Here is a 13,835-nt window from a genome sequence, read left to right on the forward strand (position 1 = left end):
GCCCAAGAGAGAATTAAATATCTCATCTATCTGCCCTCTGCCCTCTGCCCTCTGCCCTGCTCTCTCAGGTAGAAACCAAGCTTTTTAATCGCACAGGTACCCGCCGTTCGCTCGCGAATCTTTCCACGAGGAGGGAGCAACCAACAATTGATTTCCTCGTTTTCAATCACAAAACGACAGGGAAACGGAGTCATTAATCACACCTCATCATTTTTTCCCGGGGAAGAATTTGGAATCCCTTTGCCCTAAACCTCTATATACTGCCTATACACGAGAATGCTTCCCTTCTCCTAAGATACACATCCTCTTTTCTTCTTTTCCAGTTTGATTTTCACAATATGCGTTTCAACGCAATATGCATAGCAGTCTGTCTGCTTCAATGTTCTCCTGCTGCCGTTGCCAAACCCCTCGGTACCACCCAATCAAGCCTGCAAGTGCCATTGGAGGACCTGGATACTACACACCATCAGCATGTTTCCTCCAAACGTCTGCATGGTAGATTCTTGCACATTACAGGTGGGGCTAAATCACTATTTCGCCATTCAATGTTCCTGCACGATGCTCATTTATTACAGATTTACATCAAGATCCTCACTACAAAGTATTCTCTTCCACCGACGAAGATGATGCTTGCCACAGAGGCAAAGGAACCGCTGGAACATACGGAGCGGAAACCTCGGATTGCGATACGCCTCCTACCCTTATAGACGCGACTTTTAAATGGATAAAGGAAAATGTGAGGGATAACGTGGATTTTGTTGTATGGACAGGGGACAGGTTGGTTCTGCTTTTACGAGCAGCCAATCGTCGCAACGACGATTTGGCTTTGTGCGAGGAGAGATGCTGATTCAGAATAGTGCACGACATGACAGCGACGAAAAGATTCCTAGAGTTCAAGACGAGGTCCTCGATACGAATAGAAAGATCGCAGATAAATTCCTGGAGACTTTCGGCGATGGGCACGATTTGTCGATTCCGGTTATATCAACATTTGGCAATAACGATATCCTTCCACATAACATTTTACTTTCGGGTCCGAATAAATGGTTGAAGACGTACACAGATATATGGGATAAATTCATACCAGAAGAACAGAGACACGGGTTTCAACGAGGAGGATGGTATTACGTCGAGGTTATTCCTAAGAAATTGGCCGTCTTCAGTCTTAATACTTTATACTTTTTCAGCCATAATGCTGCCGTGGATGGTTGCGCATTGCGCTCAGAGCCAGGATACGAGCATATGGAATGGCTTCGAATTCAACTACAATTTATGCGCGACCGCGGAATGAAAGTTATCCTTACTGGACATGTACCTCCTGCTCGAACAGACAGCAAATCACTGTGGGATGAAACCTGTTGGCAAAAATATACCTTGTGGCTCCAGCAGTATCGGGATATTATTATCGGAGGTTTATTTGGGCACATGAATATTGATCATTTCATGATACACGACACTAAAGATATTGATCTCTTATTATTTGACGGCAAATCTGTTGCGCCTCCTCGCGCGCTGATGGACGACGAGTTTACAATTTCATCTGCTGGAGATTACTTGGATGATCTTCGAGAAGATTGGTCTGGATTACCTAATCCAAAACACCTCCCGATTCCCATGGACACTAAAGAGGAAGAGTTGGACTACTCAGAGTCGGATAAAGATCCAAAGAAAAAGAAAAAGTCCAAGAAGGACAAGAAGAGAGACAAAAAGAAGAAAGAGCTCAAGAAGTTTGGAGGTCCATGGGGTGAAAGATTTGTGATAACACACGTTGGGCCGAGTATTGTGCCCAATTACTTTCCTACTCTTCGGGTCATTGAGTACAATATTACGGGGTTGGACAACTTGCCGACTTGGTCCAATTCAGTTGTGAGCAGTGATGAGCAAATTGATTGGCTTGATCAAGAAGAAGAGGGTCAATTCAACGTCGATACCGTTGAGGATTTGATTTACATAGACAATGGCGATGTCTCTATCGAGAAAAAGAGGAAGCATCAGAAAGACAAGAAGAAGTTCAAGAACCCGACGCCGTCCAATCCAGGATTCATTATTCCTTCGCCTCCTTCAAAAGACGCGCCTCCGGGACCTGCATATTCTCCTCAAAGTCTAACGTTACTTGGGTATACTCAATATTTTGCCAATTTGACCTACATCAACAACCTTGAACTGAAATCAGAGAGATCCGACGACGAGATTGATGTGGAGAAGTGGCGTAAGGGTAAACATGGCGGAAAGGTTCCAAAGGATGATGACCCAAACCCACACGCCTTTCATTATCAAGTCGAGTATGACACTTTCACGGATCCAATTTATAAATTGAAAGATATGACAGTCAAAAGTTATCTCAAGCTCGCTCACAGGATTGGAAAGTACAAGCCACAAAAGGGGGATCGCGTTAAGGATGGAGAAATTCTTGCAGAATCCAATGTCTACGAAGATGATGAGAGTAGTGAGAATGATGACAAGAAACGAATTTCTATCTCCGAGAACGAGACTGTTGAAGATGCCGAGGATCATGATATCGATGCAGAAAAGAAGAAGAAGAAGCACAAGAAAAAGAAGCATCATCGCAAAGAGAAGAATAGAGTTTGGCTCAGCTTCGTTCAGCGTGCTTTTGTCGGTACATTAGATAAGGCTGATATCAAATCCTTTGATGATGTTCAAGAACCATTGGTTGCTATTCCAGAAAATGGAGAAGGGCCACATAGTTTGGAATTGTAATGTTCTTTTAGCGTACATGGATTGGAGTTGCATCAGAGACTGGGTTGGAGTTTGGTTATTTTACTTGTCTTGCATTTATACCACTACGATGGAAACAAAACGTGCAATTGGAGTTCGGTATTGTGCATGGACTATTACACCTCAAATGAGGATGTGGTATGCATTATGGAGCGGTGCGTAAGAATATGATATGGCACCGTGGAGTTCTGGTTTTATGGTTCAGATGAGTGTATGGATGACGGTATCGCAGTAGCATGAATACTATTCATCCAATTCTTTCTCTCACGATACCTAGATAGTCTTCCTATGAAAGCCTAGATTGAGGCAAGATTTTACGACCTCACGATTTTCCTCAAGCTTCTTTATGGTGATGACCAATTTTTCAGTTCGAATTGGTCCTTCAATGTACATGTTCAATTTGCTAAATTGGTTGATACTACGACTAATCAATCAGACGATCAATCCCCATTTGAAGATGCATATTTAGATCCCGAAACTTCAAATCCCGATGTAGTATTTACAGACGCAACGCAACCATTTCCAAGTTGGAGTAAGCACCTCGCAGTGTGGCAATTATGAATGACTTATTATTCGATCGCTGGTATGATGTAGGACAGGGGTTTGGGGAGTTCTGGGATTGGGATCAAGTGAGGGAGGTGGGATGAATGACGACATGTGGGGTAGGTAGCTTTGGCTCCAATTGCAATTTGCAAATTGCAATTGGCAGTACACAACACGTGTGGAAAATGATCTCGATGACGAATAGGCACATTAAGAATTTGAAGTACAGGAATCCGGATTTATAAGCTACCGGCATATGAGCTGTAGCTTTACTTGTACCGTACCGGCCGGTAAAGCATCTTAACCGAATGCCGAGATCGGCAAAACATTCCTCGGGTTAGCTTCTAGAACTTGGAACCCCTCATTCCACTCATTCATAAGAAGGAGAGCTCCCTCTCCCTTCAATTAATATCTAGGTAGTACCTTTTCTATTTCAATATCTCATTTTCCATTAACACATTAACTACACGCATACATACATATACACGACACAACAATATCCCCAACCATCAATCTAAACTATCCAAACCATGACCTATGAACGTCAACGCGCAGTCGAGTCCTACGGCTGGACATCTGTCCCCGCATCTCTTTCTGAGCTCATCCAATCCTCTTCTTCAGCCTCTAACTCCGCTTCCGCGCTCAAATTCTCCGATCTCCCTTTCCCTACTTCCCCTCTCGTAAAGAGCGTTCAGGAATACGCACGCACCGAATTACCCCAAGAAACCTTCCACCACTCTATGCGCGTCTACCACTACGGTGTTGCGATTCTCATCCACGCATTCCCAAACTGGACCTCTATCGACGCCGCATCTAGTAAATTTCTCGAAAGCTACGCACTCACGGCTCTTCTCCACGATATCGGGACCGTGCCGAGACATTTGCAGGAGACGCTGATGAGTTTTGATATTTACGGAGGGTTTATTGCAGATGGGGTATTACGGGATGCGGGCGCGGTGAGAGAACAGCGGGAGTTGGTTGTGGAGGGGATAATCCGACATCAGGATTTGGGAGAGGTGGGGACGCAGACGAGGCTTGGGGGGTTGGTGCAGTTAGCGACGGTTTTTGATAATATGGGGGATAATGCGCAGTTGGTGCACGAGGGGACGATTGAGAATGTGGTGAGGGAGTGGCCGAGATTGGGGTGGAGTATGTATCATCTTTTTTCTTATGCGTCTTTTTTTTTTGGTCCTTGGGAAGGATTGTGGGATGTTTGATGCGGGTTGGAGATATGGGAAGTCATGTGGGAAAATAGAAGTGCGGATGCTAATTTGGCGGTGCCAATAGGTAAATGTTTCTCGCATACGATTGAGCAGGAAAATGCTTTGAAACCATGGGCTCATTCGACACATTTGGGAGTGAGGGATTTCCCCGATGGAGTGCGGGGAAACAAGTTGATGGAGAAATGGGACTGAGAGTGAGGGTGTTCTAACAGGAATCAGGCGAGTGAGGGACGAGTAGGGGTGAGTACCTAGTGTTATGATGGGTGAGGAATTACAAGTGAATGAATACTGAAACGAAACAATGAGACAAAGGCAGAGGACAAAAATGGAACTCAAAAGTTGCACAGGAAAGGAGTAATGGCTTGGAAAAATAAAAGATGTCTACAGACAGATTGGGTTTTGCGATCTCAATGACATTAAGGATGGTAGCAAAAAAATATCCATCTTCCTTCCCCACACCAAGTTCCCCCAAGATATCTTGAAACCCCACGACGATCATCAACAAATCAAGCAAGGCGTCGTGACGGAGTGGTTAACGTGATTGACTAGAAATCAATTCCTTTCGGGGGCGCATGTTCGAATCATGCCGACGTCGATATCTTTTTGCCCATCTACCTACTATCCCTTATCACCGTAATTTTTACACATCTCCCACCCCAATTCTTCATCCATGTACACTCAAAACCAGCCGATCGATCTCTCAGTATCAGCATCGGTATTCTCTTTTAACCCTCTCCCTTCAAATCCGTACATACCACGTCGTACCTATCAAGCTTTTGTGGATAGCTAGGTATGGATAGGTATGGACGTGTCTCATTTGCTGTAAGCGGAGATGTGGATGAGGGAAATGAGAAAAATGTGGATTCGGCAGTGAAAACTTCAACGAGCGGTGGAAATGAAGATCCGTTCTCACATTACTTATTATTTATCCAGGGGGGGCCAAGCGAGATCAGATCGGATCCACCTACCCGGATGAAGGGACCAAAAATGTTGAAAATTATGTATACTCTTGTGAATTTCTTGTATCGAATCGGGTTACTGTGAAATTGAATTGGGAGTTTCATAGATGAAGTATGTATTTATAAGTTTTGGATTTAATATAGCTAGTTTGGTATTATCATAAGATGTTGAAATATCAGGGGCCTTAACATATATCTCTTTTTGAGAGACTTAAACGTGCCGCTTTTTTCGGCGACACGGGGCCACCTTTCACCTCGACTCCCGGCACTAACTTACAACCCATTTTCCTGTACCATAACCGAGCTTGACGAATATCCTCATGCCCTGTTTCTGTAATTAAGCACTTGTGTGTAAATAATTTCCGATTATGTTTCTGCTTTTCCGAATACCGAGACGCGAGATGGTTCTGGAGTGTGGAATTATGTTAAATACAGAGGATGTGATATCGAGGAAATGAGGATGAAGAGGGGAGGGGTTGTTCGATGGATAATACAATTTCAAACCCTTGGTCTCGGTGTAGATTCACTGACATAGAAGAGATCTGCTTCCATCTCATCAGCCAGCTACTGGTCTCAGAACGTCCAAGGCTGATTTCAACATGTTCATTGTATCCATTGCCTACCTAACAACTGATGTTCCGAAGATGTCGCATGAGACATGGATAGACAATGAGTATCAGATCGATCCAAACAAGTATGAACTACTGTGAAGTATACAGGGCAACGTCTATCAAACATGAAGACCTTTTTAGAAAGGATTGTTCCTTGCGTCTGAAAAATTGGATACAAACGTAGCACTCTTGTGTAGCGCAGTGGCATAGAAAGCCGAGCCATGAATCGATATGTGTTCCATACGCCAATGCATCATCTGAACGTCTTTGATCATGAATCTCTCGACTAAGGTATTTTGGCGGGCCGTCAAGAAACATGGCGATCTTATTGGGATTAAACCACCAATGGACGCATTGTTAGTTGAACTGGCACTGTGATTAAGGGTCCATTGACCAACTATGAACCTATACTTCGTCAGTTGGCCTCCATTCTTGAGTACCGTGAAATTTCACAACACTTTTGTGGTTGTGTTGTGCAGTTGAGGCGAAGGGTGGAATAGAGTTCTGGGATGTCAAATCGCTGACAGCTATGCTCATAAAAGTTGTGAAATTCATAGGTGAATTCCCGAACAAGATCAGAGCATTCTCTAGACACTTGGATAGTCTAAACCCAAGAAAATAACACTATAACTCGGTGGTCAACTTTGATTTGAGCAAGCGAATATCAAATTTAGAAAGCGAATGACAAAATGACAGCATAAGAATGGGTGGCTTCGCGCCGTCATCTGCACAGATAACCAGACAATTTGATGCTCATGCAATAACAATGCTATCTACAGCCATCTTAGCTATTTTAAGGATCTCCAAGCACCCCCTTGTTTTCTCCCCATAGCATTGCCTGGCCGTCGAATCTGTAACATTCAAATCTGGGAAGTGGTCATGCTCACGCGATCGCACGCCCGCAGCAACTTGTGCATCCAAGATATTGTGACGAGCGTTTTGCCTTTGCTCCATCTCGGAAATGATATCTCTCAATCCTTTGTACTTGAATCCAGGTTGATCATGGCCATAGATGTCAGCTCGCAACAAAGCTCTTACGGTAGTTCGCCACTCTGCCGGTTGCATTTCTCTATCTGCCATTGGTAATGCGTTACCTATGCATTCCACTGCCTCGTGAATTGGTCTTTGGTGCTCGCATAATCCACCATATTCAAGATATCTAAAGATTTTGGTCTGCCCTTTGGCAATTGCCTCAGAAGTCGCTTCATCAACCATTTTTAGTAGACGGCCGTATCCATTCGCTATGATAGGTAGTATAGTTCCGATGAGCATCGTATTCTGGAATGCCTCAATAGGGGGCGTGGGTGAAATTAACGCTATCGCACCACATGCAGGACACCAAATGGCTTTCGATGCCACAATACTAGCGCCACGAACTACCTTCAAAGCTTCATCGATTTCACTTGGGAACTGGTGCAGTGCTGATAATGATAAATACATTGATGATAAGCAGCTGCACTTATCGCCTGATATTGGAAAGGGGCCACCACTACCACTAGGCGAGGAAGAGGAAGGATTTGACCCCGTTGATAATTCAGCTTCTTGGTTGGCTTCAGGCTGAGTTTCACTCAGGTTTTCCACATTCATATTACTAAAGTCGATGGGAGCAGGGTCCGGCATATCACGGTTTCCAAACTGCCATATATTCCGGCCATCACCTGCATTTGAGGCCCAGATAGGATGTGGGGTGTCCAGAGGGAGAGCTTGTTGGAATTGCTGGGCAGGATCAAATTCATTGAAATTTGAATTAGTATAATATGGTTCAGCAAAATGGTTATCATCGAAATTGTAATGTTCATCGCCAAAGAAAGGGAGCAATGTGCCATCATCGAGAAGAGGTTGTAGGCTGTTTGGTGTATTGGGCGGTTCATCTCTAATAGCTTCGATAAATTGACGCTTTCTTGGTCTTCCCATTTGTTTCTGTTGAGAGTAATGACATGATATGTTTTCTCGCACACATCTTTCACATCCGTTAGGGTCCTTTGAGCATGCAAGTTTCCTGGTTCCTATATCCAATCAGTAGTTGTGCAGAGGATGGTGCTTTCTAGTTCTAGGTAACTCACTGCACTCATCACAAGCCCGATGTTTTGCCGTAGCATCCTTTTGTTTACCTGTTGAATCCATTACTACGAGAATCACCTTGCCAATGAACAGAAGTGTGAATTCAGACAACTGATGAAGTAAAATGGTCTCAATTCAATGCACAGATGGTGAATAGTTGTTTCTGACTGTAAATATGTAGGACAGGGTTCGAGAGGCTCAAAAGAGGCTACAGACCATGCTCCAGAGCAAAGAACGCGCTAAGATAACAACCTCCGATAAGCCCTTCAACCAATTTTTCCAGGAAAAAAAATCTAATAAAGCTTTCAGATTCTAAACAGTGTCCAAACTATTGCAAATTCTTGTAACAATGGCACCTCCAACAAACCAACGAAAGCGCAAAGCTGTTACCCGAGATGAACCTGAGATATCCGATGTCGAATCTGAGGCAGAATTTGGCGATGGAATTTTAGAAGGCATCTTGTCGCAAAGTGAAGATGAATCCGACGACAGCGCAGCAGAGGAGGACAGTGAAGACGAAGAAGATTTGGATGAGGAAGAGCTCGAGGCATTGGATAGTGACGAGGTACCCTCAGAGAATGGCGAGGGAGAAGGATCCATGACAAGAACTTCCCTCAACAAGATCAATGCCGACGAAGACGATGACAAGCCCAACTACACTGTGGTGAAGGATGCTAATGGAGGAGAACGTTATGTTTATGAAGAGATAAACCCAGTCTACGACTCAGATGACTCAGATGCTCAAGAGCCAACTAATACTATTGGAAACATCCCATTGTCTTTCTATGATTCTTATCCTCACATTGGTTATGACATCAATGGAAAGAAAATTATGAGACCTGCAAAGGGTGAAGCACTTGATGCATTGCTGGATAGTATCGATATTCCAAAGGGATGGACAGGTCTTACAGATCCTTCTACAGGCAAGCCCCTCAACTTGACTCAAGAGGAATTGGAGGTTCTGCGCAGAATACAAACAAATGAAGTTCCTGAAGATGGTTACGACCCATATCCTGTAAGCACTTCTTTCCATATCCAGGTTGTTATTGGACTAACTTGGTGTAGGATTACGTTCCATATTTCAGCGGCGTGGAGGAGATTATGCCTCTGAGCTCAGCTCCTGAGCCTAAACGACGTTTCTTGCCGTCCAAGCATGAAGCAAAACGAATCATGAAGATTGTTCGGGCAATTCGAGAAGGTAGAATCTTACCATATAAACCACCACAAGAGCGCGAGGAAGAGGAAGAGGAACACCACTACGATATATGGCAGAACGAGGAGGCGCAACCAGATCACATCATGAAGATCCCAGCTCCAAAACCACCTCCACCAGGATACGATCTAAGTTACAATCCACCTCCTGAGTATCTCCCATCTAAAGCAGAAAGAAAGGAATGGGAAGCTACAGATCCTGAAGATAGAGAGAAGGAGTATCTACCAACAGCATATGACTCTTTACGAAAAGTGCCGGGATATGACAAGTTTATCAATGAGAGGTTCGAACGTTCGCTTGATCTCTATTTGGCACCGCGAGTTCGCAAGAATAGGCTTAATATCGACCCTGCTTCTTTACTTCCAAAGCTACCAAAACCAGAGGAGCTTAAGCCTTTCCCAACTGTCACGCAGACATTATTCCGTGGCCATGATGGTAGGGTGCGAAGCTTGGCCATTGATCCATCTGGAACATGGCTGGCTACCGGTGGTGATGATGGTACTGTTCGTGTTTGGGAACTTTTGACTGGAAAACAACTCTGGAGTGCACAGATAGGAGATGAGGAGGCAGTCAATGTTGTTAAGTGGCGCCCGGCGAAGGATGCTATCATACTTTCTGCCGCAGCTGGAGACGACATATTCCTCATGGTACCCACCATAATTGATCCAGTTGCTGAGAGCAATAGCCGAGAATTGTTAGATGCTGGATTTGGTTATGCAACAAATGCCACCCAGGCACTTACGGCAAACGGACAGAAGAAAGAACCTGTCGCTACCTGGGCTCGTCCTACCTCACGCCTACAAGATGAAGGTGTACTAATCAAGATTACCGTAAGATCTACAGTCAAGGTTATTAATTGGCACCGAAGAGGTGACTTTTTTTCTACTGTATCTCCTACAGCTCAAAAGTCTGCCGTTGCAATTCACACACTCTCGAAACATCTCACACAAATTCCATTCAGACGTCTTCCCGGTATCGCCCAAACTGCTCAATTCCATCCCTCTCGGCCCATTTTCTTCGTTGCCACTCAACGCACAATCCGCAGTTACGACTTACAAAAACAAGAATTGGTCAAGATCATTCAACCTGGTGCTCGCTGGATCTCTTCTTTCGATATCCATCCTGGAGGTGACAATCTCATTGTTGGTTCCTATGATCGTCGTCTCTTATGGCATGATCTCGATCTTTCTACTCGCCCATACAAGACTATGCGTTTCCACAACAAAGCTATCAGAGCTGTCAAATACCATAAAGGTGGTCTTCCATTGTTTGCTGATGCTAGTGACGACGGAAGTTTGCAAATCTTCCACGGAAAGGTTGTAAGTGATGCGATGGAGAATGCCACTATCGTACCAGTGAAGGTTTTGAAGGGACACAAGGTCAAGAGCGCTTTAGGCGTCATGGATTTGGACTGGCATCCAAAGGAGCCTTGGCTTGTTAGTGCTGGTGCGGATGGTACATGTAGATTGTGGACTTAATAATGCAGTGTTCAAAAATGGAGTACGAAGGTGTTTACAAGGTTGTCATGAGGTTCTATTAGATATCAATGGTAGAAAAGCATGAAGAATTTGATAATTTTTACAATTGGTTTTGTTTTGTTATTTCATTTCCTGGTCTCTGGAAGCATACTTTAGTAAGATTGTGAAATTCAGTCCGTCAGGCCAATATTTGATCGGCCACATTGTCGTCATAATGATATGCTTTACTCCATGTACTATTAGGCAGCTGCTTACTCGTCTTTGTAGGTTACCAATTTATGCTTTGGTTTCTGCAAGTTGGCACAACTTACAACTTAGGATGAGTGGAAGATACATACCTCCGTCACATAACTTACAAGCCCATACCAGGATTACTTTGGGGCTCAAATACAAAGGGGCCAGACTTATGAGAAACGTCTTACATCCCACTACGCGGAGGGCGGCGTCTCCCGGGAATCTCTCTCTGGCCCAACTTCTTGGCTCTACAGCCTCGCTCTAATTTTGCAACATACGATTGTTCCGACACATTGGAGACTCTGATATGAACTTAGGTGCTTATGAATCCGACTAGCATGACTTCCAACCAATCAGTCGAAAGTCGGTTTTCTCAGCCATTGCTGTGGGTCTCAAGGCTGCGCTTGGCGAGGAATTGTCTTTAGTATCAATATCGTGCAGAGTAACTAGAAGAAAGTAAGTTGGGATGAGAAATCATGTGCTAGAGAATTGAGGCATTATCGGATACGAGACGAAGGGATCGACTTTGCGCGTCATTGCAGCCAACAGTTTTAACCGAGCGGGACATCTTTATGTCTTCGTGTTGTATGGATATCGGGATGTAACATCCAGGGCAATGCCGAGATTTTCAGAAATCTAGCCACTTGACAAAAAATAATTGAGAAGTTCCTGCACAATCAAATTGTTTTGGAAATCGTGGATATTCACGAGAAATGCAGACAGTCGAAGTGGCCGCTCATGGAGCGAACGCATGTGATAACCTCGGTTAAGGGACCTACGTTCAATTGACAGTAATCTTGGGCAACATAACATACAGGCAACTATTTTCATCGTTGCAGACTCGAATCCTTTTCCAGACAGCACGAACTTTACCTCATGATTGGTGTGTCTCTTGTCGGAAAGATGATATATCAAGTCATGTCACCCGATGATAAGCGCAATGACGATGTGACAATCAATCGGTAATCACTTCAGACCTTTACTCACAGTTCAGAGGAGCAGCAAATTCTAGCCCAAAACCTTTTGACAGCATTATGCCGGAAATCATTTATTAACAAAGTGAGGCGGACAGCGCTCCCTCGAATGAATGGTTCAAACGTAACCTCGTATGTCACGGAATTCGAATCCCGCCCTTTATCGGCGGCTTGTTTTGCTTCTTCAATTCCGCCACGTTATGGGTTTGCGCGCAGAAGGGCGTTGGTGTATTTACAATAAGCAGTAAATGTGCCTTTTCGATAATGCACATACCTACTCAAATTTACATACTCCGATATTCGGATACCTTCATATGACCACCAAACGCTCTGAGCCAGCACAGAGTTGATACCTAAGCCGCTCTCTTAGCAGAACATGTATCCGAGCTTTATAGTGTAAGAAGGGTATAGGCAGATTTATAAGTATCTGGTTTTCTCTTTGGTTTATCTCTCTTGATTCAATATCAACGAAGTTCTCTAACTTTCAAGCCTTGTGTTGGCATTCGCGCTGCAAGTCAAGCATATATATTGTCATCTCAGCCTTATCTTCTGGCAACATCCAACGTCTCTTCACTTTTCGTATCATTATATACTTACTACCTTAGCAAGCCAATCCAATCGGTCTCCTTCGGTTAACACAGTCACCATTCATTCCTAACCCATTTCGTAAGTCATTCGCCTAAGCCTTGTCGGACGCCTCATCTAATATTCCGAAAGTTCTTTTAGCCTTTCAGGATGGCTCCTCCAGTTTATAATAATAACTCCGAAGAGACTTATCAGCACAATCTAGATGAATGGACCGTCATTTGTCAATTTTGTCTTAAACCCGTCTCGGCAACCAGACCTCCTATTTACAACGAGGTCAACTGTAGTTGCTCAGAGCTTGGCACTCATTCTACTGGCATCAATCCGGCTACTCAGCCTGATGTTCAGATGCTAGAGCCAAATATCACCATCTATGAAGAGCCTGCCTATGCATATCAGTGTTCTATCCCGGGATATGTTTCCTCCTATAACCAGACTTCAATTCCGTATAAAGAGCTTCTTGTATATGAGAACAGCAACAACTTTCGGGACTTGAACATCAACTGGAATAAAGATGATCTCAAAAATAGTACCAAAAATACGCAAAACCAGCCATACTCTGTCGAAGGCTACTCATGGGCTCTCAATTCCTGGCTGAAGGAAAACGAGTCTTCATGTACTCTCGCATCCAAATCTTCATCAATGAAGGCGAAGAAGGGAAGCAAGCGAGGTGAATCCGGTCTTCATAACTCAGGTAGTAGTGTAGAACTCGAACACACGGGATGGGGACCTGATCCTTTCACAGAGACTGGAGCTTGGACTGGTGAAAAATACCAAGACACAATTGAGAGCACATTGTCTATGAGTGGCATGATCAATTCTTAGTCGTGTCACTTAGCGTAGTGGTTTTGGTTCCGATTTGGTATGAATAGTCTAGGAACTTGGTCTTGGGAGTAATGCTGGAACAGGTTATGTATTATGAAATGGTTTATTGGTTCGGCAATCTTTGATTTTTGGTGCAAGGAGTGCTGGCATGGGGGTAAATTGACTTGGTAATAAACTTTCGTTATGGACCTGCGAGACTTGGGTGCCACAGGTAGCTAATGAAAGTTATTAAATCCAATCGTATACTCTTCTCAATGGCCAAATAGTTTGGAAACTCAATTGTGTTGGGAATTACTATTGAAAAGGATCGAGCGGAGACGCGGTTGTTCCTTCCCCATTTCTCCAGTTCCTGTTTGTACTAGAAGGATACGGAAGACGTAGCACCCACGAATT

The 13,835-nt window shown here is 44.0% G+C and overlaps 5 protein-coding genes across 5 annotated transcripts; 4 read left to right on the forward strand and 1 right to left on the reverse strand.

Moving 5' to 3' along the window:
- Positions 1–71: 71 nt before the first annotated feature.
- Positions 72–3,045, forward strand: Bcppn1. The gene is made up of 3 exons (XM_024696005.1): positions 72–516; positions 576–777; positions 858–3,045. Exons 1-3 carry the CDS (start codon positions 339–341, stop codon positions 2,716–2,718), a joined length of 2,241 nt encoding a protein of 746 aa, XP_024551807.1. The 5' UTR covers positions 72–338; the 3' UTR covers positions 2,719–3,045.
- Positions 3,046–3,659: 614 nt separating this feature from the next.
- Positions 3,660–4,958, forward strand: BCIN_11g04130 (hypothetical protein). The gene is made up of 2 exons (XM_001558478.2): positions 3,660–4,428; positions 4,567–4,958. The coding sequence occupies exons 1-2, from the start codon at positions 3,810–3,812 to the stop codon at positions 4,692–4,694; spliced, it is 747 nt and encodes a 248-aa protein (XP_001558528.1). The 5' UTR covers positions 3,660–3,809; the 3' UTR covers positions 4,695–4,958.
- Positions 4,959–6,359: 1,401 nt separating this feature from the next.
- BCIN_11g04140 (hypothetical protein) lies at positions 6,360–8,301 on the reverse strand. Its single transcript, XM_001558477.2, has 2 exons — positions 8,136–8,301; positions 6,360–8,078 (listed from the first exon to the last, which is right to left on the reverse strand). The coding sequence occupies exons 1-2, from the start codon at positions 8,194–8,196 to the stop codon at positions 6,826–6,828; spliced, it is 1,314 nt and encodes a 437-aa protein (XP_001558527.1). The 5' UTR covers positions 8,197–8,301; the 3' UTR covers positions 6,360–6,825.
- Positions 8,302–8,441: 140 nt separating this feature from the next.
- On the forward strand, positions 8,442–10,929 carry Bcerb1. The gene is made up of 2 exons (XM_001558476.2): positions 8,442–9,148; positions 9,199–10,929. The coding sequence occupies exons 1-2, from the start codon at positions 8,483–8,485 to the stop codon at positions 10,822–10,824; spliced, it is 2,292 nt and encodes a 763-aa protein (XP_001558526.1). The 5' UTR covers positions 8,442–8,482; the 3' UTR covers positions 10,825–10,929.
- Positions 10,930–12,487: 1,558 nt separating this feature from the next.
- BCIN_11g04160 (hypothetical protein) lies at positions 12,488–13,650 on the forward strand. Its single transcript, XM_001558475.2, has one exon. It carries the CDS (start codon positions 12,768–12,770, stop codon positions 13,440–13,442), a length of 675 nt encoding a protein of 224 aa, XP_001558525.1. The 5' UTR covers positions 12,488–12,767; the 3' UTR covers positions 13,443–13,650.
- Positions 13,651–13,835: the final 185 nt, after the last annotated feature.

This window comes from Botrytis cinerea, chromosome 11 (assembly GCF_000143535.2).
Source record: "Botrytis cinerea B05.10 chromosome 11, complete sequence".
Classification (NCBI taxonomy): domain Eukaryota; kingdom Fungi; phylum Ascomycota; class Leotiomycetes; order Helotiales; family Sclerotiniaceae; genus Botrytis; species Botrytis cinerea.